Consider the following 26,159-nt stretch of genomic DNA (forward strand, 5'->3'; position numbering starts at 1 on the left):
CATCATAGGGAATTGGACTTACAAAACGCAAGCTGTCACTCTGATATGGCTCTTGCAGAAGCGAGTAAAGTATCCCGCTTATTCCCATTAACCGCTCTTTTTCAATCACGTGCTGAAGTTATTTTAAATGCTATACAAGGGCGCCCGCTAATCCGTACGGAACAAGCGGCGTCGCCTCAAGTTAACACCCTTTAACCTGTGGTTAAATTTGTAACAATTGTGGGTATGATCTCATGACCTTTTTGCCTCGCCTCTGGACAGAAAGATTGATTACTCCTTTTAGTAGCGAATTCACATTCCCGTCTTCTTACGCGTATAGTAGTGAAACAGTACTAAGGTATTTTACACGTAGGGTGATTCATTGTACGTGTGTAGACGTTGTTTATTGTACCCAAGTAGTCGTTTTGTACGCCTAAGTAGTCGTTTTAGTAGTCGTTTTATACGCCTAACTAGTAATTTTGTACGCATAAGTAGTCGTTTTATACGACTGCTCAATGTTTGTAATCTTTCTGGCCATTGCGTAAGGGAATCTGGTCGAGTGTGTAGTCATCGTGTGGTTGGTGACAGCTAGCCCGGGAAACATCGGCAAAAAGGCGGCCATGCTTTGTTTAAAACACAGGGAATATGTTATATATACTATGTTAAGTATGTGTTAGAGGAAAACAGAATTTCACTGGACTGGTGAAAAAGATCCTCATCTTACCCGCAATGAATTTGTTTACATGTAGAGGTGTTAATTATGTGATTAATAATCACTTAATTTCTTTTGTGTACCATTGGTGATACCAGTTGTATCCAGAGGTTTCTGAGTAAAGCATTTGTATACATCACCAAGTGGGCTTTAAATGGAATTATCTTAATCTTAGTAAAGTGTACCACCATATCTTTGCCTAGTCTCGTGCCCAGCCAGGCTTGTGCTAATGTGCAAACATCGTCTGGTGACATTGCTCGAGTTTCTTGGGCCCGGAAGTGCTATCCAGCCAAAATATTGGTTGGCCAATCAGAATCGAGGAGTTGCATAATCGCATGAATGTATTGGAAGTTGATGAAAAAGCAGGCTATTTAAAGTCGTTTTATTAGAATTATTCACCTAGGTTGTTCAAGAGGTTTGTTGTCAAGTTGTGTCTTCCGATCTCACCTTATAAAACCCAAGAGTGATGACTCGGCGTTTCACCAATAATGAAGCACTATCCTATACTAACAAGAGATCGCGTCTAGGAAATCACCCTTTTTGTGAGTTTTACTTTATTCTTAGCCATTTTCGAGTGGTTTTTCACTGTTTTAAAGCAATTATGCAATTCTTCGATTCTGATTGGCCAGCCAATATTTTGGCTGGATAGCACTTCCGGGCCCAAGAAACTCGAGCATTGTCACCAGACGGTGTTTGCGCATTAGCGTGAGCCTGGCTGGGCACGAGACTAATCTTAGCCCAACATGTTTGGGATAGGTGGAAGTTGCATTGCCATAGGTGGCTATTAAATGAATTAAAGTGACTACAAAATGTGCTGTTATGTATAGCAGTTACTCCACTCCTTAGTATCCACAACCTGTGAAGATTACTTTCTTTGATTCACCATTTTGTTTTGAGACAGCAGGTATGTTTTACATAGTGCCAATTTGTAAATTCCTGGATGGGTTATATTTTTGTGGAATCAGCAAATTTTGTGTTTATGTAACAGAGAAGTTTGGTGCTAACATAAATTCTGCAAACAATCTGTACTTGTTGAAGGAAAGTAATATGTAAAGCCATCATTCTGTTTGCAGGAGATGTTGGTGACTGGTCTGACGAAAGTATATGCCATTATTTCATCCAAACCTTAACCCATTAGGCCACTGCCACCATATGGCAGTGTGGCATCATAATTACTTCAGTCATAGAATAAACTTTCTATAACTTGTAAACGTGTTTCACAGCAAGATGCACTAGTGCTGAAGTGGCTTTAGTATGCTTTTAACGCAAAGTGTAACCTTTGATAATAAGTGAGCTGAAAAGTATTATTTGATAATGAAGAAAGTGTTATTCATCGATGGAGAGAGGTAGACTGTCGGCAGCTTTATCCCAGACGTGGCATGGTGGACACGAGTGCATATATGCATGCGCAACAGCAAAAATGGGACGAATCATGAGGAAACCAACTGTGAAATAGATTTCACTGTAAGTAAACTGTACAGAATATTTCTTTGGAGTGTAATACACCCCTAGTTAGTTGGGGTTCCGTTGTTTGTTTGGGACAGTCTTTACTGATGTTTAGACTTGTGTTGTTTGATAACTTTGTTGTGGTTACTGTTATGTAATTAAAAAAAACCAACATAGTTGACTTAGTTTGTAGCAAGTATTTGGATATATGGTTACCAAATAGTTCTGTGTATTGGATGGTTAGTATGATGTCATTTGGCAATTCAGCCAGTGGTTCCTGAGAATTTTACCATAAATGGGTTAATGCTTAGCGCTTAAGAAGCTATGCTACGTCGTGTATGTTACATAACTGCAACAGTTCTTGTACAACTAACTATAAAATTTAGTATAACCAACTTGGATCCAGTTATCCCAGAAATGAAACCCCTATCGACAGTTTGTAACAAAGCAAATTTATTCCATGGGTGAGTTATGATGCTATGCTGTTGCATGCTGCTATGGTCGTTATGGGTTAAGTACTTTTGGGTACAGGTGTTTGGTGCGTGCTTGAAACAGTTCACAGTTTGTGTAGCTATACATGTGGTATTAGTATGTCACTACAGCCCATACGTTTACCTGTTATTTATGTGCTGTTGTATAGGTGTATCTAACGTCATACTGCAGTGGAGTCTTGTTTGTGTTATAGAGATGGTGGATTTAACAACATGTTCTTCGAAGCTCTCCTGTTAGTTGGCTTAGTCAAGGATTATTCCAGTCTTTCACTGCCCAGCTAGTATTTGCTAAACTGTTGGATAGTACTTCTGCTGTGATTTTACAATTATAAATCTTTAATAGTAAAGTTTTGTTTTTTTAAAAGAAGTAAGGAAGCCGCCATGCCTGTGGTTGGTGAGTTATTATACAAAAAAGTGTTTATAAGTAATGTGAATACTTAGTCGGACTCCATATTGTAAACAACGGGGGAGGGAGACTAACTAATATATATAACCGTGCTTATACAGTGGAACCTGCCACTAAGTCACCTCTCTAAAAAGACCAATTTTAAATTACCAAGGTGAGGAATTTCTGCACTAATGCACCTATGTAAAGCAGCTACCTACTTATTAAGGCCAAAAAATCTTGGCTCAAAGGTGACCCATTTAGGCAGGTTCCGTTTAGTCACAGACAAATAATAGTCACACACAGGAAGATAAGTTCCAAACTGTGAAGGATCTTTCCAAAGACACAAACCTAGTTACAGGATAAAGTTTAACAATTGTTTAAAAGTTCTGAAGCTTCAACTGACTCTGTCTCTAATACACGTACACCCTAACAGTAAGTATTAGCTGTGTAAGACCTGACACGATTCATCTTTCCAAACTTCTCTATAAAGTGTACAAAGGTGAACATAGTTGTATGTCTGGAGAATACTGTGTAACCTTTTATGTAGGGTGAGATGGGTAACATGCTTTTTTACCATGATTACAATACTGTCTAACTTTCTTACTAAAACATTACCCATCACACGTGTAATTTGTGTTTTTTCAGATATTCAGACAATAAATGAGGCACATGATGGGATTTTGGTAAGCATCAGTAGTGTGTATGTTATTTGTCACTTGTATAAATATGTACTGTGCAGCACTTTGTGTGTGTGTGTGTGTGTGTGTGTGTGTGTGTGTGTGTGTGTGTGTGTGTGTTGCATGCATGCATGCACACGCATGCACACACACACGCGCGTGCACACTGTGTATTGTATGGTATAATTCTGTAGCGCCAACAAGGGTATCGTCTGAGAATTTGGAGATGTGTTGTGGTATTTACCCTGGCCATCCTTCCTTGTGGGGTGGGCCTTCTCTTTGCCTACTGGTTCCCTCATATTCTGATCAAGTTGATTGCATACAAGTGTCCTTTGAAAGATGCCACATATGTGTTGCTAAAGGTAGGCTATTGTGTTGTGGTATGTATGGTGTGTGTATATTATGTATGTATGAGAATATACATACTGTGCATTTCCATTATGGTATCTTGAACACGGTATTTTACTGTGATTTAATATTGTGCACTACTCCAACTCATTTCAGTACTTGTTATCAATGTGTTATGGTCCCTACTCTAGTTGAAAATTCCAAATTTTTCTGTGTACTTGTACATAGTAAATAGCATTTGCATTACTAAAAATTGTTTTACAGTGGAACCTCCTTTATCCGGTCCTCTATTATCTGCACCTCCATTGTCCAGACAGCCCAAATTGGTCATGTGGCTGGTAGTTTATTGACCATGATGAAGTTTGGTTTAGATGAAAGCACAAGGAGGGAGCCTAAAGGTTACTGTTTACCTGTTTGGTGGCTTGTTTATTCTACTAATAATAACTACCACTTGGTTGCTAGGTGATAATACATTTTTACAGCCCAGGGGAGTGACCATGAATGCTCTGTAGTGACTTCCCCCTCTGCCCACTAAACTGCATAGTACTAACTGATAGCAGCAGCAACATTACTTGTATTTAAGTTAGTCATTTTAGCATAATAGCATGCAATTCTTAGTTACGGAAATTTCTGAGATACGGACAGTAGTATGTACCAGACTGCCCGGATAAGAGAGGTTCCACTGTAGTGGGTTTTTCAGCTCATTCACAAATAGATTGTATATATCATAGCTGGAGTCTTGGATAAATTTTGTTGATTTCACTGCAGGATTGTGATGGAAAGTGGTGTGTGGAAAAGGTTCATTACTACATTGGTGAAGTTGATGCTGACATTGGAGAGGATGATGACATTTTCAAGCAGCAAAATTGTTGCAATGATGAAGAAATGGTATACATGGTTGCCAAGCCTCAGAAGCAAGTTAGTGTCCACTAAAATGTCATGTTTTATGTACATATTGACATTGTCTGCTTGTTTGCTTCTATAGAAGGTTGTATATCTCGAGCACAGACACCTTCGCTATTTTTGTGATAGAAAAACTGGCGAGTTTGTTAGGCTGAGGTGAATACTGTGTGTGTGCGCGTGGTGTGCTCTGTGTGCGCGTGGTGTGCTCTGTGTGCGCGCGTGTACATGAATGCATGTGTGTGCGTGGTGCGTTGTGTGTGCATCTGCATTTGTGGTGCGTGCACGTGTGTTTATGTGTACACACACGTGCGTGGTTTGTTATATTTGTGCTGTTTTTCATGCATATTTAGTCATACAACTTTATATCTATGATACCATCTATATTTTGGTTGTTTCAGTGGCTTTGAGGACAACTTAACATGTTCTGACATACATGGGATGAGCAGTGGACTGACTGAGGCAGAGAAACAGAAGAGGATACAAAGTTATGGCTCAAACTCCATCGATGTTCCAGTCAAGCCGTACCATGCTCTTTTTATTGAAGAGGTCAGTTTTTAGTGACAGAATTCACTTGTACCCAAATACCACCCGGTATTATTGTACTGTGTGTATGTTGTGTACAAGTGAATTTACTGAATTGGCTTTGTTTAAGTAGGTGAACTATTTTTCTCTTGGTGCATGAGATACCGTATAGAGGGAAACATTGGCGAGGGTAAACTTAGGTGAAAAGCTAGCTAAATTGCATTTGGCGAAATAAACTTTGGCAAATTCTAACTCAATCTATAGCTAATCTCAGGTGCCACGAGTAAATTGGTGAGTTAAACTTTGGCGAATTTGTAGCAAATCGCCAAATTCGCCAAAGTTTTCCCCCGCCAAAGTTTCCCTCTATATGGTATGTGAATTGTGTGTTCACATATACTCACGCACATTCTATGATTCTCCACAGGTTCTTCATCCTTTTTATATTTTTCAAATTTTGAGTGTAATGTTTTGGATGTTGGACGTCTACTACTACTATGCTGGCACTGTCTTGTTCATATCTTCAGTATCACTTGTCATCAGCCTGGTGCAAACTAGAAGAGTAAGGATCCATGTTTTCTCTATATATGGCTAAGTATGTATGTACTATTTGTTTTGCATGTAGCATATGCAGCAACTTCATGATATGGTATCTCACTCTTCCAAAGTGACTGTCTTCCGAGATGGACAAGGTACGCGTGTATGATGTATGTATGTATGTGTGTATGCTCTATTTATGTACGTGTGCGTGTGCGTGCATGCGTGTGTGTGTCAGTATACTTATCTGCTTGATAACTGCTTTAAAAACTGAATGCTGTAAGCATAATCATCCCTAGGCGTAACAAGTCAAGTAGAGCTGCCAACCCTTTTACCAGATAGGTTTGCATCAGTGAAGTCCTAGGCTTACCATTTTTTAAAAACAATAATTTACCCTATGCATTACGTTGATTGTACCTGACCATAAATATGATTATGTATATGTATATGTCTGCAATTTGTGTGTGTGTGTGTGTGTGTGTGTGTGTGTGTGTGTGTGTGTGTGTGTTGTCATGTTAGAGTTTTTGTTGTCTACCTGTAGTTATAGAGGAGGTGGATTCAGAAGATCTTGTTCCCGGAGATGTGCTTGTCATACCAAGGAATGGTATGAGCATGCCTTGTGATGCAGCCCTGCTGAGTGGAAACTGTATTGTGAATGAAGCCATGTTGACAGGTATGGATATATCATTTAGATACATGTTTTCATGTCACCGTGTAAGTACTTGTTTATTGAGTCATGCAGCTTAGTTAGGTGGTATCTGTTTAACCAGGAGCCCATCTACATAGGCTCCTGGTTTCACTAGTAATGGTTTTCTAATATGGAACATCAGACTTAGGGAGATCAGATGTCATCCAGTTTAGGGAAATATAGTGTTGAACTATGTACGTCTTCAAACCCGACTAGTTTGCATTTTTCTCTAGCTTCATTTTATGACTTCTTTGTTCTCAAGAGGAACAACTAATAATAGGCTGTTAAGATTCCAGCCTTATCTGGTGAATTTATAGTGATAGACAGCTGGAAAAGTAAAAGAATCAATTTGTACAGTGACTATACAGAAAGTTGTACAGAAAGTAAATTACAGGTGATCATTTAATTGATTATAAGTCATGAATGTAACAGGCTATGGGTTGTCTCATTGTGTTCATCGTGTACTGGTGAATTCATCAAGGTACAACTGTTGGCCAATACTTTCAAGTATGAAAGCTGTCTAAGCTAGAAATGGTAGCAGTAAAGTTATGCTGGACTGTAATGTAAGCAAACAAACATAACTCACGTTTGCTTCATGGTATAGAAGCGAAACAAAGATTTTCTTCCTCTCCATGAAAAGGTGATTCCACTGGTATAGATCAATTTGAGTATTTTTCACTGTTTACCAAAGCAATTAATAATAGAATTATGCAAACTAGCTCGCTCATTGCGGTCACGTTTTATACACATACGTATGTGTGTACTAGTACACTATGCACACAGTGTGCTACATGCAAACACACACACACACACACACACACACACACACACACACACACACACACACACACACACACACAAAGAAACTTGTTTCCATTTTTTCAACCTTAGGTGAAAGTTTGCCTGTCACTAAGACTCCACTACCTCAAGATGGCGACAAGTATTCACCTGATGATTACAAGAGACACACACTGTTTAATGGTACTGAAATAATTCAGACAAGATTCTTTGGTGGAGTAAAAGTCTTGGCTGTTGTTATTCGAACAGGTACTTACTTGTCTCTTTAATTTCATATTTATTTGTGCTATTTCAGTATGCGTACTAAGCACTTTAAATTTTGTTTCCCTTCTTGTGAATTACTGTAAACTGCATACTGTGATTGCATATTAGAGTTATTCAGTAAAGTACTATTTTTATACACATATGTTTTCGCTCAGGGTTTTCAACTTCCAAAGGATCACTTGTGAGGTCAATTTTGTTTCCAAAGCCACTTGATGCTAAGATGTGGAAGGACATTATGAAATTTGTTGTTTCCCTTGCCATCATTGCAGCCTTTGGTTATGCCTATACTATATTCATACTGAGAATGCATGGTGTAAGTGATGTTGCGTGTAGTACGTGTGTCAGTGTGTTAGTGTGTGTGTTCATAATTAAATCTTGAGTCCTACAATGTTAATCTTTATGCAGTATGGTAACATCAAGGAGACAATATTGAGAGCATTTGATGTCATCACGATCGTAGTCCCTCCCGCTCTGCCTGCTGCCCTAACTGTCGGTACTGTCTACTCACTGAGCAGGCTGAAGAAACAGAGCATCTTCTGTATTAGTCCACAAAGGTTGGCATGATTATTATACTTCTTACTATATTTGTGTTATCTGGGTGTCTATTAATGATTTGTGTCGTACTGTAGCATTGTGGTGTAATGGTTTACCTACCATAGTTGCTCTTTTGTAATGACATTAGAATTTCACAGCTCATTTTTTTTTCACGAATGAAACATTTTCACGAGATTTGTGAGAATGGAGACTGGAAGTAAAGTACACAATTGTGATGTAACTTTGTTTCTTAGATACGTATGTAGCAATTGATAGCAATTGATCTCATATACTGGACTGTAGGTCTTTTCACAATATGCATGTGACCCTGTATGTATCTGTTGTTTAGGGTCAGCTTGTGTGGGAAGATCAAGTTAGCTTGTTTTGACAAGGTAAGTACTGGACAGTATGTATCATTAGTACTGTGTATGGTGTGGTTTAGTGCTTGCATAGTTGGTACAGTAGTTAGTTAGCACACATGTGTTGTGTCATCTAATAGACGGGAACACTGACTGAAGATAGTCTGGATCTACTGGGTGTCCGTCCCTGTTTTAGCCAGAGGTAAATGAATGTACCAAAAAGTTTATGTGATTGGGATGCACACATGTATTTATGGAGAAAGTTTGTATTTCTGGGTGTAAAACAGCTTGCAACTGTGGGACTTGTGTCTGTCTGTCTACATGTACATGTTAAACTTGTCAATCAATCAAAAAAAAACAGAAGGCTAACCTTCTAAACTAGTAGCCTTTGTATTCTGCTGTAGTAGTAAGTACTTCAAGTTTAAGTTATTGTACTGACAATATGATTTCCCTCTCAACAGTGCTACTTTGTTACAGGTTTACACAGCTGATATCTGAGCCACACAAAAACCTTCAAATGTGTGAGCTGAAGTATGCCATGGGTACCTGTCACTCTTTGACAAGGATCGATGGAGTGCTCAGTGGTGATCCACTGGAACTGAAGATGTTTGAGGCCCTCAAATGGGTGAGTGTACAGTGAAACCTTTACATTCTTGTATAAAACTAGGACTGGGGCATGTACATATGCCAATGAGATAACCTACAGTAGTGTGTAGCCAGCACATTGTGTTCAATAATACATACAGTACTTACTCATAGTGATGCATTATAAACACCAATGATGTATCAGTAATATGCAATAACATTACTTCTAAATCAGCATGATTTTCTGTAGCCAGATGTTACTGCTACAATAGTAGGTTAAGTGTTTGAATGTAACTCCTTTATTTAGGGCGTATCGATCTGTGTAGATTTGCAAGCAGTTTTAGCTGCTTTACAACTTCATGGGTAGCCAGCCAAGGAATGTTGCTAGGAATTAAAAAATGTGCTCTATTATAGTTAAGTAACTGCTAAGTATTTTACTTAACTTCCAGCCTTCTTACTACATTATCTCCCAAGGTCCTCTGTCCAAGCATGATAAGCTGGCAAATCGTTAGTGGAAGTCACAACTGGCTCTGAAACACACACTGTATGAAACTAACCTGTTCTATGTCTGCTTTTTTCACTAATGAGAGCCCATCATCTCTCTAGGATTAATATTGGTACTAAACTAGACATGAACATGTGCCTATACAAAGCAATGCATATCATGTGCTGAGGTGTTTTAGTTGGCATTAAACAAAATCATACCATTTCAATCACTTCCACAAAAACACCCAACTATTATGTACACTTGTGTCTGTTCATCAACAATCATACAGTATTCCTGATTAGTAACATGTTCGTACTTGTTGTTTTCGTGTACATTAATTCTTTATTTATTTATGAACCACATTTTGTATTACTCGATCAGTACTTGGTTGTATAAGTTTTGACTGCTTTTTTTCAATGTTTTGCACTTCATTACAGCTTATTGTATCACTATTGCAGTCAGCTTGTAGTTCTTTAATGTTCCGAACACTATATGTGAGGCAGTCAAGCACTTATTGTATTTGTATCCCTATAGGAACTAGAAGAGCCGGGTGAAGAATCTACCAGATTTGACTCCATGGTACCTGCTGTTGTAATGGCCAAATCCAACAATGACATACATGTGAGTAACACATTTTATGTATTGTAAGTTCCCTCCTACATGACGTGTGTGTACAGTGTATAGTGTTAAGAAAAGTTTGAAATCTGACAATCACTCATTTCTACAAAGTTACTCAGTAATATCTTCAATACTGTTGGCCCTTTAAAGTAGCCTTATTTGTATGGTATACGTACATGTAGCTAGCTACCTCAATGACTGTTGTGTAACTTATTATTGAAGTGGCCATTCACAAGAGTTTACTGACCACAAATCTGTTGAGACCATTTGTTTATGGTACGCCTTTGCTAGTACTGTTAACAGAGTGTCACTTACGTACAGAGGTTGTTATATATACTAGTTAAAGCACCGCCGCAAGTGCAATACAGAAAAAATAACATGAGGGTGTGGGGTGCAAGAGACTAATACAGCACGAGGCGAAGCTGAGTGCTGTATTCAGCTCGGGACCACGCCAGAGTGCTATTTTTTTCATATTGCATGTGCATAGTAGTGCTGTAACTGGTTTACAGTGCTTTCTGGTCATCTTTGTTCAGAGCATTCATTTTGTCAACTCGAACCGTGTTGGTTTTCAATCGGTAAGTGTCTATATAGTACAAGTTTGGTCATAAACAAACAGATACCATCGTTTTGGCTACTTCTAATGATTTAAAATGTTGCGCATGTGATCAACACTGCTGTATTTTCCATACACAGTGCTGTATGGAAATAATAGCACTCTTATTCGTTTGATCTTCGCCCACACAAGTGCTTTAATTGTATGTACTGTAAGTGCCTTTGTGATGTTACATGAACCTTTTGCCACTAACTCATTGTTGACTTAAGTGAATTTTTAAATGACTGTGACTGTGTTCTTAAGCAATATTTTACATGGTTGGTATTGTTGTTAGCCATCACTGGATCTCGGTATACTGCGACAGTTCACGTTCTCATCAGAGCTACAAAGAATGAGTGTTCTTGTGAAGAAGTTGCCATCTACTGACCCTAAACAAGTAGAGTTGTATGTCAAGGGGTCTCCTGAAAAGATTAAGCAGTTGTGTTTGCAAGAGACAGGTATGTAGTTATACATACTCTCACACACGTGTGCACACATATTACACACTACACTACATGTATGCCCACTTGCACACACACACACAACGCAACACACATACAAACAACATGCACTGTGTATGATATTTATTAACTTAAACAACTCCTCACTCTAGTCCCTCCAGACTTCTTCAATGTCCTAAGCAAGTACACCAGAAGAGGATGTAGAGTTTTGGCAGTGGCACATCGCAGTGTTGCAATTAAAGCCCACAAGATTGACAAGATCAACAGGTAAATGTATGCAGGTTTTACACCACCATTGCATAAAACTAGGGAAGTTGAGATGTGTTTTGTCCAACTAAAACATGTTGCTGTCAGACCTTCAGTGCTGGTCACTATAAAGTGTCAATAATAAATATCCACCAGATTTTTCATCCTTGCCGGTCATGAATGGAATTTCCTAATAATTTGTCTGCTGCTCTCTAGTGTGCATTGGGAAAAATTTTGAGAAGGGAAATTTGAAGAATTAAAATGGTGGCTTTAAATTAGATATTATCATATTATGTATACTATATAATTATCGTTAATTGTTACTGAAGACAGTTTATAAATTATCTATTCAGGGGACTAGTCCAGGTAGATGTACGGGATATGAAATCACAATTTATACTCTGTGACATGTTTCTTGCAGAGATGAAGTTGAGTGTGACCTCACATTTGCTGGACTAATGATAATGCAGAACAAACTGAAGCCAGAAACTGCTCCAGTTATAGCAACTCTACGTTCTGCTAACATTAGGACCGTCATGATCACAGGTAGGGCTTCATACACAATGGTGTGATTGTATGCTAGAGAGATAGCAGGGAAGGTTGGTTATGCGTCACAGCTGTGATTGAACAATCGCCCATTGCTTGATACCATCACTGTAAACCCTATTCACAAGACGTATGGAGAATATATAGGGTTGTTTCTTAGCTAGCAAAGCAATGCAATGTGTTAGGGTGGCTGAGAGGAAGGTCTGTGAGGGTTCTGGGCCACATATCACATACGGCATGAGTATAAAATTATAAGATGGATTATGACGCATGATCAACCTCCTCTTGAGTGATCAAGCATGCAGTGAGAGTGGCAGAGAGAGAAACAGTGTTAGGGAGGGACACACATGAGACAAATACAATAGTGTGACACATATGATATGAGACATAGACGGGCAGATAGGCACACAACACAAGAGTGAGAAACGCAGAGTGATAGATGGGAAGATAGCTGTACAGGCCCATACCATTATCTGTTATCTTTCACTAGGTGATAATATAGATACTGCCATCTCAGTAGCGAGAGAGTGTAATATGATTGATCAAGGTCACAAAGTTGTGATGTTACAAGCTACAGACAATGGTGACAGTCGAGGTATATCATTGAACTACACTCTTGTTGGTGACGAAGGAGGTTTGGATGATCCTATAGCCAGCTACACTGATAGCTTCCGTGAATTATGCAATGATTCATTAAAGGTAAAGTGTGTTGTATATGTGTAGTGTGTGTATGTGTGTGTGCATGCGTGCGTGTAGTGTGTGTGTGTGCATGTGTGTGTGTGTATCTGCGTGTGTGTATCTGCGTGTGTGTATCTGCGTGTGTGTGTGTGTGTGTGTGTGTGTGTGTGTGTGTGTGTGTGTGTGTGTGTGTGTGTGTGTGTGTGTGTGTGTGTGTGTGTGTGAGATGCCATAGAACTATTTTATTGTCACGTCCCTAGTGATGAGTGTGTTGCTTCCCTCATTTCTTCAGGATGATGAAACAGTTGGACTACTGCAGACAACAACAGCCACAGCAATGACCACTACCACAATTCCATTGTATCATTTGGCTATCGATGGGAAATCATTTGCACTGGTCATGCAGTACCGCCAAGACCTCTTAGATCGGGTAGGCCACATGTGTGTGCTGCATCGTGTATAGGTCACTATTAATTGTGGACACCTTGATAATCAGGCCACTCACCCATGTATGCTCCTCAGCACTTCTCTAATAAGTGCACATCAGCATGGTCCCAGGCCAGTCTCCATCACAGCTTAGATCCTGTAATCGTGAATATTATTGTCCAGGCTATTTTCTACATAAAGTAGTGATGCTAGTTAACTATGTAGTTAGGATCACTGACCTGCACACTTGCTGGTCTGTCAACAACTATACTGTCTTGTGCTTTTGTGTGCTACTGTGACACATATTGGAGGGGTTGTGTGTCATGACTGTCATCACTTATTCTGCCATGTATTAGTTGATGGTGTGTGGTACAGTGTTTGCTCGTATGGCACCAGACCAGAAGGCAGAGCTAGTGAGACAACTACAAACACTTGGGTAAGTGACTGTTCATATATACACCACATGTACAAACCTGTGTGTGTGTGTGTAGTGTGTAGTGTAGTGTAGTGTGTGTGTGTAGTGTGTGTGTGGCTTTAATCCAATTATTTACCCTCTAGTAGTGACCTGGCAGGTTGAAAAATTACATGAATTTTCTAAGATCAATTGAAGGGGTCAGTGGAAAAGGGGGACATGTGCCATTTTAGATTTTTCAATTTTTAAAAATTGGAATATATGGCTTGTTTTTGCCATATGAACAATGTTGTCACTAAGTAAACAACAGAATTTAAAAATACATGGCAGTCTCAAAATAAATTTTTACCAAATATTACAGTAATTCAATTATGTCCCAAACTTCTGTTTAATACTCACCATGTGGTCACCTAAATTTTCAAATGGCACTTGTCCCTGACCCCTTTAATTTTAGCTACACCTGACTGTTGTATTGGAGTATGTATGACTGCTCTATTAGAGTCTGGTACATACTACTGTCCATATCTCAGAAATGTCCATAACTAAGAAATGCATACTAATATGCTGCAGTAAATGCTGTTTTTTCTATCCTATACAGTTTAGTGGGTAGAAGGGGAAGGCACTACAGAGTATTCATGCACTGTATGTAGGCAAAATCTGACAATCAAAGTAATTTTAGGTCTTACAAATATATTCTGTTTGAAGTCAGGAGGACACCTCATGTACACATGACTGATTTGTGTCTAATGGTTTTGTTATGTTTACAAGCCAAAGAACTGTCTCAGCGTTACTCTTATACAACAGTGCCTTTGTCACAGTAGTACTGTTTGTATGTGTGTTTTTGTTTGTTTTGTGTATGTCACTAACACTGATTTTGTTTCCTTGTCAGTTATGGGGTGGCAATGTGTGGTGATGGAGCAAATGATTGTGGGGTAAGATTATCACCAGCTGACACAAGCTATACCATATATGTACATGTTATTTACTATTAGGCATTGAAGGCAGCTCATGCTGGTATATCACTATCGGAGACTGAAGCATCCGTGGCTTCTCCGTTCACTTCAAAGATTCCCAATATCTCTTGTGTCCCTAAAGTTATCAGGTACGATAGCCATCACATGTTCTGCCAGTGTGACTTAATCATGTCTTTCTGTTTACCTAGGGAAGGGAGAGCTGCTCTTGTGACTACTTTTAGCACCTTCAAGTTTATGGCACTATACAGTATGACACAGTTTATTTCGGTGGCTATTCTCTACTATGTGAGTCTATGCTGCCTTAGTGTAATGTATTGGTGTGTTTGTTAAACAGATTGATTCTAACTTGGGAGACATACAGTACCTTTATATTGACTTGATCTTGATCTTGGCATTTGCATTTGTCAGTAAGTTGTCGTACTATATGCCTTTTTTTTTGATACATGCAGCTGGCTTCTTGTTGCACTGGTATTATAATCCTTGAATAAGTTGATATAACGATTGTACGTATCTTGTCGGAGGAGGTTGGCTATGCATCATCGGCAGCTCAAAAAGTCAAATCTATGTATGCATCTTGTGTAGACCATTTTTCAACCACCCTAACACTATATAATGCCCAAGCTAAGAAAGCAACCCCCCGCTTACTTCTTGTAAATGTCACACAAAGAGTTCCCTGTGTTGGCGAATACCAGGTGCCTTGTTCAGTTGGACAATCACACATCACAATACATCACAGAGTTGTGACATGTAACCAACCTCCTCTGGATGTATACAATTGTTTTATGAAGCAATGTTACATTATTTAGTGGGTTTTAGTGGACCATATCCTCGACTTATCAAGAGGAGACCGCCTGGCACTCTAGCAGGACTAGCTGTACTCCTGTCCCTTCTTGTTCACTTAATACTGATCACAGCTACACAACTAGCACTCTGGTTCTACCTCAAGCAGCAATACTGGTTAGTGGTGCTCCTTGCAATAGTTGGGTATCTATTGAAAACTGTATGTTTGTGTGTTGATGATATAGAACGATAGGACCTGTTTTTAAGGACACACCCAAAATGGGGACACCTGCACATTACCTGAGGTCCTTAAGCACCACAAGGCATGCACCTTGCAGAGCTTTGACTCAGTTGAGATCCCAAACTATATTTTAGTACATACACTGAATATAACACCTTTATGTAATCAGTACACTTCCAACTGAGGTGTCCATATTATGCATTAAAACTGTTACTTGTATTCACCACAGGTACACACCATTAAAGCCTAATGACAGCGATAACATAGTATGCTCAGAGAACACACTGTTATTCCAATGTTCAATATTCCAATACATCATACTGGCAGTCATCCTCACCACTGGACCACCTTACAGGAGACCCCTATATACCAACTGTGAGTGTGTGATGTTGTACCAGGAATGGTGGATGTTGTGTGTGTCTTGCAGACTGGTTTCTCCTTTGCTTGGCTGTGCTGGTCCCACTGTGTGTGTACATGGTGATGGCTCCTGAGCCGTGGGTAAAAGTGGTAAGTGGTAGTAGCAGTGTAGATAGTCAATTTGTTAGGGTTTCTTGTTGGTGGATGTGATATTGCCTTTGGGTCCATGTGGGTCTGGTTGTGTGTGCTGTTGTGATTTACATGATAGTGTAGTTGTAAGTGAGCAAGTAGTGTCTGTCTGTGCACATGCATATGTACATACGCGCATACATACATGTGGATATTCATAACAACATATTATTTATTGTGTTACTTGGAGAGTATAGTCAGCATCAAACATTTACTTCTGTTGCACATTGGCAAAGTCCAGAGGTATATGATTCCTAATCTACATATCGGCTTACTGTATATCCGAATATTTACTAAGCATAGATAAGACCAGCAATACTAGAATTCTTTAGCAGCTAAACAACCCCAAAGGAATGATGTTATAGTCACCAAGACATTTGTCCACACCGACATTTTATCCACCGAAGAATCTTATAGCAATGCATCTTTAGTTGCATCACTTGCATGAATAACATTATTGCGAGTACTAAAGCCGACGCTTTTAGACCACAATCGCTATTTAGATACTTGTATGTAAAACAAATGTGGTAAATGTAGGTTTGTCTTCACCTATTAGGTGAGCACACCCGAGTGGTATATATTAATTGTACTGTGGCCAAATGCCAAAGCCTGAAAGCACAGGCATATATGTATATAACAAAGCTATTACATATGTATTCATGGTTTTATGTGCAGACAGTAATGTGAAATGTTTAATGTTACAGTTTCCACCACTAATGCAACTCAAACAACACCCGAGTGTGCTGTTCAGAGGAACCATACTGATGTTTGTGGCACTGCATTTTCTCCTGGCTTATATCTTTGAGGTATGACATGCAGTAATGTGTGCTACACTTGAAATAGTGTGTCTACAACTAAATATCCATAATTGTTCAATTTTTCATATTCAAGCACCACATGGTACAGGTTGAAATTTTAACATGTATGAATTCTTGAAATCTTTGTTGATGATTGTGATGACCTTATGTATTTTGCCTGTGCAATTTTCCCACACTTGGGACACTATCTGCTAATTTTTTGTGGCTGAGAAAACCACAGAGCACATCTAAACCTTGTCCCAATGTTTTATTTCTACAACACAAGTGCTCAGATCAGACCAGAGAAGTAAATTTGTTTGACTAACTAAATGAGCTTATGCCTACCCTAAGTTTTGTGGTACAGTGATAACATCTTTACTGTCATTACACTCAACAGGTATATGTGATTCCTTCCTCCTGGGTGACACAAGCTCTTCGATGGGTCAGGTGTAAGACCCAACCCAGGAACAAGTACAAACATATCCTGAAGGAGGTGTGTGAAGACTCTGACTGGCCACCCATCGCTATCAACTAAATAACAATGTATTTGAATAATTGTAAATTCTACAGTCTACACATACAAAGTATAGAGGTCATTGTTGTAACTAAATTAATTGTTTAATTGTCATGTTGGAAGGAAAGCACCGAAAATTCTGCTCACAAGATGCATATTTTTGGGACTCTTGGTTTCATACACTTTGGGGCGCTGAATTTTTGGCAATAAGTTATAGTTATATCACAGCAGGAGTAGAAAGTCTGAGGCGAAGCTGAGGACGAGTATTCTATGACTGCTGTGCTTATAAAAGACTGTCTGTACTTTGATGTATATGACTCCTACACTGCTGTAGTATAACTGGTAAAAGGCTGTGGCTACTTTGATGTATATGGCTTCATATTCAGCTTACATAAATACCTTATGTTGATACTGTTTGCCAGCATTGCACATTTGGTGTTTAACACATTACTGGACAATATGGTAGTTATTGCCTTAGAAATAACCATATTGTCTAAGTAAATGCTTTGAAGTATGGCTTCACTGGGATATTATATAGAACAAAGAGCCAAAGGAATAGCTATACAATAGTTAGTGATCTCACTGTACATGTCTCAGTACACAAAACACTTTTGCTGGGTTAGTACCAGTTGTTGGTTGGCTCTTAAACGACTGTCTTCCATGAATACAGGAATAATACTTCACAAGCTTGTATTTAGGCCGTTCTTTAGCCTTTTCCACAAGGCCTACTTAGCATAAAGTCCAGGAGTCTCTGATGTAAACAGTAGCTACACATTATCTGCAAAACTTCAATGGTCAGCCCGAGTGCTGAGCAAAGTCCCAACTAGTAGTTACCAACTTTGTAATTCATTACCATCCGTGGTGCCACCATTCTTCAACATAAGATGGATTTCCTGAAGAGTATTACTACACAAGTGGAGACAAGTTGTATCCCACGATTAAGTGCACGGAGTTGTAGAGTACATGGCTTGTGTGATTATTAAAGCAGACTAAATTCATATAATTGATCATTCTGCCATGTACTTAGTTAGCCCTTCTCATAGCCTGTAAAGTTTATTTGCATAAGTGTCACGTGACTGTCAGTTCAATAGCCCCAACGTTATTGAGCCGACTGTAACCACTGCCTAAATAAAAAAATCAATCCTTCAGTTTTATAATAACTATATGGAATTACTGTTTATATTGTATTTGTTTTATATACAAGAGTGGTGACACCAGTTTACAACTAACCACTGTGACATGTAATTACAGATAACTAATACCATTTGAGGGAGGAGTGATGTAATTTTATAGGAGATTCAATTTTTGAAGTTGCTTAAAGTTATTGCTAAAAGGTGCATCACACATGAATATCCAAAATTATTGCTACATAACTAGTTAACCATTGGTACTATTCAAATACTTGGTAGAACATTAGCTGAACTTATGTAGTGTATTTAGCCGTGCACCAAATGTGCCATCTCCATTGGTGAGGGTAATGGTGCCAACACTTTTGAGACCAAAGTTCAGCATCAAGTGCATATGTTTATCTCTGCTATGGAATGTATAGCCGGAGGGTGACTGAAAGTAGATTTGTGAGGGTTATGAGTTTGCACATTAAAATTCTTGATATGGACACTGAGGTGTCAGAGTTGAATTAATTGCTTTACTTTTTACAAACTCAGCCAGGTTACGATTGACTCCAAATTTCCTTCAATGAACATGTGGATACCACTTATACGAAGGAAAAATAATGCAGCACTGGCATTACTTAAATCTGCATCAGAGAAAAAAAATAAAACTGGTCTATATATACTTAATATATCAAGCCAATTCAGGATAGCCATGTTGTATCAATACAGGCACCCCATATCAGATGTGGAGTTAATAAGTTAGTGTCCAGAGACATGTCATCTAATTTGTAATGTCAAACTATTCTCAGACAAGACTCATATCAATAACTACTCCTGCTGTGATATAACTAATTGTGATATAACTAACTTATAGTTAAAAATAATTTTTTTTAAATATGGGAATAGAGATTGCTGATAAAAGTAAAAGAAGCAATAGTCACTTGAAACAAACTCTATTCAGACTCAGTAGTTATGGTAGAGACTAAGGAAAAAGCAGTTGGGAGCCATACATTTTGCTGGAGTAAGGAGGATGTTGGATTATCAAGTCACCTATGTAATCCAACATTGTACAATATCTAGAATTATGTCAGATTATGTGGTAAAACGGACCACACAATGTTTTTAATGTTAGAATTTTCAAGTAATACAGCTTTCTGCTATTATTGTCAACCAAATAAATGCTTGGGTTGCGTAAACATCATTTTCTGTAATTGTTTTTAATGCTGCTATTATTCTCTGTTGGATTACAAAGATCAAAAACAATGTACTTCCAAGTCTAGGGAATCAAATTTTGTGTCAGAGTACAAAGGTGTCAGATTACGGAGGTTGTTTTCTAAACAAAAGTGTTGGTAAATGACATTTTGGTCGGATTAGAGAGGATTCTGGATTATGCAGGTGTCGGATTAGAGAAGTTCGACTGTAGCTAAGTTTTCATAAATCAGGGGTATATAGATAAACACTGAGAATGCTTCTGTATGTGAGTCCAAATAGAGATCTCTGTGTGTTTAACATGCTGGCTTGTTGACTACGGTTTCTTTTTTTCAGTGATCTCTATTCCCATGTTTTAAAATTATTTTTACACTAGTTTGTTTAATTTTTATTAATCCATTTATGGATAGCCTAACATAAAAAACACAAAATCCAGGATCTTGAGTAAGAATCATGCTTCAATGAATCTATGAAATACTGCTTCCCAAACTGAGAGGTCAGCATTAAGTTTATCGCCTATCACTCTTCTAAGGAATGACTTTCAATAAAGTGTGGTAGTCAGCATATCCAGTAACAGAAGAAAACTTGAATAGCTAAATAGCTATCAAAAATGCTCCCACATTCAACCTATAGGAGGTCTAATTTTTCAGAAGATATCCACTAAGTCTAGAAAGTGTAGCTATGCCCTCATTCATATGCAGAAAGTGTATGCCCTTCATTCATTGCAAATGAATAGGACTTGTGTACTAGAGTTCCATTATTTTCCTCTTAGTGAAATTAAACACTAAAACTTCTTGCCCCCCTCAGTCCACCAACAGTGTCTCCTAGATCCACCTATGGCTTGTATGATGCCTAAACAGCAACAAATCTCTTTACACAATTCTATATTATAAAAGACCCACCCTTGCTTGTATTATCCTCCAAGTATGGAATGTTTGTGATAAACTGGCTTCCTGCTTTGGCTGATTACATCTGACCTGTTTCACGGTACCAATTCCTGGATACAGTACTGCATGTCTTTTCCTTCATAGCTGAACAATGTTAATAAATTCCATGACAGAGAAATGGATTAAAGCTTACACTTCCACATAAAAAATTTCTACTTGTATGGCAGATGTTTCAGTACAGAGCTTTGCTTTCTAGTTATATAACTGTGCATAATTTTGCTACTCCACTCAGTTTTGCACTTAGTTTAAACACTTTCCTGCTAGCTATAGGCAGTGAACCAGAAGGCTTTGGTTGAACCATTTTGTAGCAAACATCTAACAGAGTAGTCAATAACTCTAATAGAACAGTCATGCTTTTAAAATCTAGCTGTTTCGCTATTTGAAATCATTGGTAACAATGCCCTAAAATACCACATTGATTCTTCCATAATTTTCTGGGACCTAGATCTCCTTGAACAGCATGCATATTGATGCATGCTTGTTGCATTCTTCAAACTCCATGCACTACCATATAATAATAACAATAGCTGTGTTATTTCACTATGTATATACAACAGCTAAGTGTGATTGTAAATAAACTAACTCAGTAACTTTTATATACAATTTCCTTTACTAAAACCTCTTTTAATTTTACTATGCATGGATTCATATTCATTGTCTTAAGAGTTGATGTACAATCTAGGGCATTGTTTATCTGCAAGCCTCAGTTATACAAATCAATTATCTCCTTTAGTTACCCGAACTCCAAAAATGATTATCAGAGTATTGAGTGCTATACTAGAGTAGTTATTAATATTTTATTATTACATTGTTTCGCACAACTTTCAGTTATCTGAACGCTATATAGGTGGTCCCCATGCAGTCATTCAAGAGTGCAATGAAATCAGGAATTTTCCAGCTGGATGCGTATTTACTACATTAATTTTATGTTGCATACATATATCATGTAGATTTATAGCTAGACTGGTAGTAGCTATTGGATAATGAGCTTTCTTTCAACATGTAATCACTTACAATGAAATTCAGCAAAAATTGTTACCAAGTAAGGATAAAATGTCAAAATTTTCCTGAAGGGTGCATTCAGTTGGTATGCTTTGCCCTCTAAATGCAGTTGGCTTTTAGAATTGCCACTGCTAGAGTTGGACAATAAATAACACCATGCTAGGCCTGAGTCATTTATGCTCAAAATTTTGCCCAAAATTGCTTTCAGGAATTTTCCAAAACTTTCACCAATTATGCTCTTCAATTATGCTTGCATTATACTCCTAGGTTAACAACATTTTTAAGAACATTCTATAATCAGTGAATGTTGTATTAGAGTATTTCACTACAAAGTGACTGTCCTACTAGAGAATATCAACTAAGGAGCTACATATGTAGTATGTACAATGCATTTGAGTGCTCTATTGCAGTTTCCACTAACTGCTCTATTAGGGAGTATCGATCCACAGTGTATTTTCATGGAATTGAGCTCCATAGTTTGAAATATCTACCTGATATGCTGGCATAGCACTCCAGCCTATTACGCTTTTTATTACACTGGCATATTTGATGCAGGCCTATACACCATGTAGTAATTCATATAGTGTTTATTTAATCAAAAGTGCTACCAAGTTCAGCTAATTTATAAATTTTTCCTGTGGGGGCATGCCCCCGTAGTTGAAGCATACACATGCTGAGTGTACTTCGCACACTTGTTGAGGTACTTCACATAAGAATATCCCAGATCTGCCCCTGTGAAGCCCCCTCTGAAATTTCTAGATCTGCCACTGTGCTCTATTAGTGTTATTGACTATTCTATTAGAGACACAGCAAAAATAGCATTCCAATACTACCTATACTAACTCTGCAGTGTACACACATATATTAATGGATCATGTACCAAAACTGCACAGATACCTTGTATTTAGAGAGAAAAAAAAAGAATAAGATGAAATAATAGATATATTTACTAGTGTACATATGCTTCTTTCGAATTATCTTTTAAGGTTTCTTTTGTGGTTGGGAATCCTTTCTAAGGTGGTGTTTAGGTGAATGCTCAATTAGAATTTTGGCTCAAACATAGGTAATCTTATGAAAGTACTACTGTTACAAATTAACTTTTGATGCTTCTTATGGTTGGGATTCTTTGGTAGTATATTTTGGGTGTGTTGTACACACCAATTATAAGAGAAACCTATATTTATAAATCTAGTTGTCCTCTATTGTATGCTCAATGGCTGACACTTGGTACCAAATACACATGCCCAAGCAATATCACCCTGCTCATAACAAAGTTACCATACTTATTTGTCACAACTTGTTTCTTCTACACCAGGTGGATCTAGAAAGTTTTGCTCCAATTTTCATTACATGTCACACCAAGGGTCACAACCATCTGGCTCTGTTGTAAATCTGGATTTTACTCCTGATGACTTAAATCATTACTTATGTCTGTTGCTGATAAACTTGCTAGTAGTCTTCCTCATACATTCATTTCTCCTTTATCATTTTGTTCAGTGGCTTGAACTGGCTTACGTTTCTGGCATCTTTCTGAAGTTTCATAATCTGAAATCATTCATTCTTGAGAGTAAAAGGATTTCAGGTGTTGATGGTATTCCTGTCAGATCTATAAAGGCTGAGCCTACTTCTATTGGAAAAATTATTACCAGACTTGTAAATTCTAACATTACTTCTGGAAACTTTCCTGACTTGTGGAAACTTGCAGTGGTTAAAAAACGTTAAAGTTAGTACTGGGTTGGCAAATTTTCGTTCAATTTCTATCCTGCCACTTTTAAGTTTTAGAACAAGTGGTTTATGGTTAATTGGTAACATAATAAACATATGTATTGGAAAACAATTTATTTTCAGATCGTCAATCAGGATTTCATCCAAATGACTCAACTCAGGATGTTCTCCTACATGTTACTGATTCTTGGCGAAGAGCTATTGATGAGAGTAAATTCACTGCAGTAGCTTTCTTAGACATATCCAAGGCATTTGATTGCTTCAATCATGATATAGCTATTACTATCCAAGGTAGCATGTTATGGTGTGTTAGGTTACTCTCTTACTTGGTTTGCAAGTTACTTATCATGTCGTAAACAAGTCTGTATGCAGGGATCATCATCTATCTGCACATGTTGGTGTGCTACAGGGATCAATTACTGTGAACTAAATTGGTATGCAGATAACATGGAAATGCACTGTAGCAATGTTAATCTATCTTGTGTGGAACATGACTTACAGAAAGATCTTAATCTTGTGTATTCTTGGCTTTGTGTAAATGTCTTGAGCCTTAGTATCAAGAAATCTAATGTAATGTTAGTTGGCTCACTTCAAGCAAAAACTTCTTCAACATCATGACTTAAGTGTTACTATTGATGGCAGGCCACTATCTCGTGTGTCCTCTTGGACCATATGTTGATGAGAATTTAACATGGCATAAACATACGCACTACAAGTGTATATATTGCATTTGCCTCCTGTACCTGATGACCTTCTTGGTAGATTATATATCATGTGTCTGTGCTGCTAATATTAGACTATTGCGATGTAGTGTGGACACCTTCATCTACCATACAGTTTCAAGCGACTTGAGAGACTGCACTCGAGATTTTCCAGTTTAACATCCAATGTCAGTAGTTCTATGAGTATTAGTCTGACTGAGCGACAATGTTATCATACAGCCATACAAGTTTACAGAATTTTACACAAGATCTTGCCATCATGTCTACATGACACTTTTAACTATGCTGTTGACATCACTTCTAGCATTGCTCATAATGCTCATCATTTATTTGTACCAAGAGTTAGAACTATGTCAGCAAAGATTTTGTGATAAACAAATTTGGACCGTAAAATAAAGTATTTATCAGCATGCAGTTGTATTAGCTCAAATGGGATTCACGTATCCAAACAAATTCCCTTATCTAAACAATTTTGTAATCAAACTGGCACATAGGTTTTCAATGATAGAGCTCCCACTTTATAGCTGTGCATAGTAAGCAACTCTCTTTAGTTGGAGAGATTTTAACAAGGGAGTGGGACTAAAACAAGATGAACAGTATGCTAAAATTTGAACTGTATATAGTTAGAGGATGACAGATATGCCAGCTGTGTGCTTCATAAAATAACGCTTATCAGCCATTAAATGGTATCCTGTAAAGAAATCATGATCTTTCATTGCAAACCTAATGAAAGCTACATTGCTAGAGTGGTCATGGTGTTTGTTCTTACACTTATGTCTTTTAGTGAGGTCAAATATTATTTGTTACTTCTCTTGGTATGCTTTTATCATGTTATATACGTATATACTCCCCACAGGTACATGCCATTAAAACCTAATGACAGTGACAACATTGTATGCTAAGAAAACACACTGTTATTCCAATGTTCAATATTCCAATAGATCATGTCATACTGGCAGTCATCTTTACAACTGGACCCTGCACCTTACAGGAGACCACTCTACACTAACTGTGACATTATACCATGCATCATAAACATCATGTCTTGTTTATTTAACAGAATGTTTCATCCTCTGCTTGATTGTACTTGTCCCATTATGTCCGTACATAGTGGCTCCTTCTTATGTACGGACATAATGGGACAAGTACAATCGCCGACCTGGGTCTTGGTTAAAAATAGTAAATGGTATATGTGTTTGGGTGCTTGAGTGCTAATAGCCACTCTTTTGGCTGCTATTTCTGGGTGGTAGTGATTACAGGTGTCTATGCTAGGTGTAAAAAATGTAACAACTGCTGTTACATGTTGGACTAGCTCACACTTGAATACAACTGCAGTGGCGGTAAATTCCATTACCTTCTAGAAATTGATGAAAATGTTCTGCAGAATCTGTTAACTCTTGGCAACATTGATCTTTATCACAATACTAGAGTTCAACCTTCCTCTGTGAGTTACATTAAAGCATTGGTGGGTCGATTGGTGAGGTAGGTTTGCTGTTGCTGCATCATTTGGGCATTCCAAAAATGAGTTTATGATAGTCAAAACTTCCTCACATTACAGTAGTAGTCATCAATCGACAAAGATAAAGTATGGTTAAATTTGAGTATCAGTAACCATCTAGGTGAGCTTGGAGCAAAATGTATCAAAAATTGTATCTTCACTACATAATTTGCCGACTCAACTGCTTAAAATATAAATTTTGGCTTAAAACAATTGTAAATCCTATAAAATATAGCTAGCAGCCTCATCAAGAGCTCAACTACAAAAGTGTTTAACCAATCCGTTCAGGCTCACATGACTAGGCTTGGGTGTGGTCACTAATGATACACCATCTAAAGGTTACAGCGTTAGACACTAATTTAATAGCACAGCACAAAAGATTTAGTGCTAAAATCACA

General features: G+C 38.0%; 1 protein-coding gene across 1 annotated transcript; it reads left to right on the top strand.

Annotated features, from left to right (window-relative positions):
- Positions 1 to 199: 199 nt before the first annotated feature.
- On the top strand, positions 200 to 17,660 carry LOC136242391 (polyamine-transporting ATPase 13A3-like). Its single transcript, XM_066033814.1, has 32 exons — positions 200 to 337; positions 2,778 to 3,022; positions 3,662 to 3,699; positions 3,888 to 4,055; positions 4,810 to 4,959; positions 5,027 to 5,100; positions 5,343 to 5,490; positions 5,891 to 6,025; positions 6,089 to 6,155; positions 6,542 to 6,673; positions 7,580 to 7,735; positions 7,906 to 8,063; positions 8,156 to 8,304; positions 8,634 to 8,676; positions 8,784 to 8,845; positions 9,121 to 9,268; positions 10,250 to 10,336; positions 11,221 to 11,383; positions 11,539 to 11,653; positions 12,054 to 12,178; positions 12,669 to 12,877; positions 13,149 to 13,286; positions 13,639 to 13,718; positions 14,584 to 14,626; positions 14,687 to 14,796; positions 14,857 to 14,953; positions 15,003 to 15,075; positions 15,475 to 15,625; positions 15,919 to 16,064; positions 16,117 to 16,196; positions 16,940 to 17,041; positions 17,430 to 17,660. The coding sequence occupies exons 2-32, from the start codon at positions 3,010 to 3,012 to the stop codon at positions 17,565 to 17,567; spliced, it is 3,498 nt and encodes a 1,165-aa protein (XP_065889886.1). The 5' UTR covers positions 200 to 337; positions 2,778 to 3,009; the 3' UTR covers positions 17,568 to 17,660.
- The last annotated feature ends 8,499 nt before the right edge of the window (positions 17,661 to 26,159 follow it).

The sequence above is a fragment of the Dysidea avara genome, chromosome 13 (genome assembly GCF_963678975.1).
Source record: "Dysidea avara chromosome 13, odDysAvar1.4, whole genome shotgun sequence".
Classification (NCBI taxonomy): domain Eukaryota; kingdom Metazoa; phylum Porifera; class Demospongiae; order Dictyoceratida; family Dysideidae; genus Dysidea; species Dysidea avara.

Excerpts from the sequence above, each read along its gene's own strand:
- LOC136242391 (XM_066033814.1), top strand. Across the intron at positions 6,674-7,579 it reads GAATGAAGCCATGTTGACAG|GTGAAAGTTTGCCTGTCACT; the intron begins GTATGGATATAT and ends TTTCAACCTTAG. Across the intron at positions 7,736-7,905 it reads GGCTGTTGTTATTCGAACAG|GGTTTTCAACTTCCAAAGGA; the intron begins GTACTTACTTGT and ends GTTTTCGCTCAG.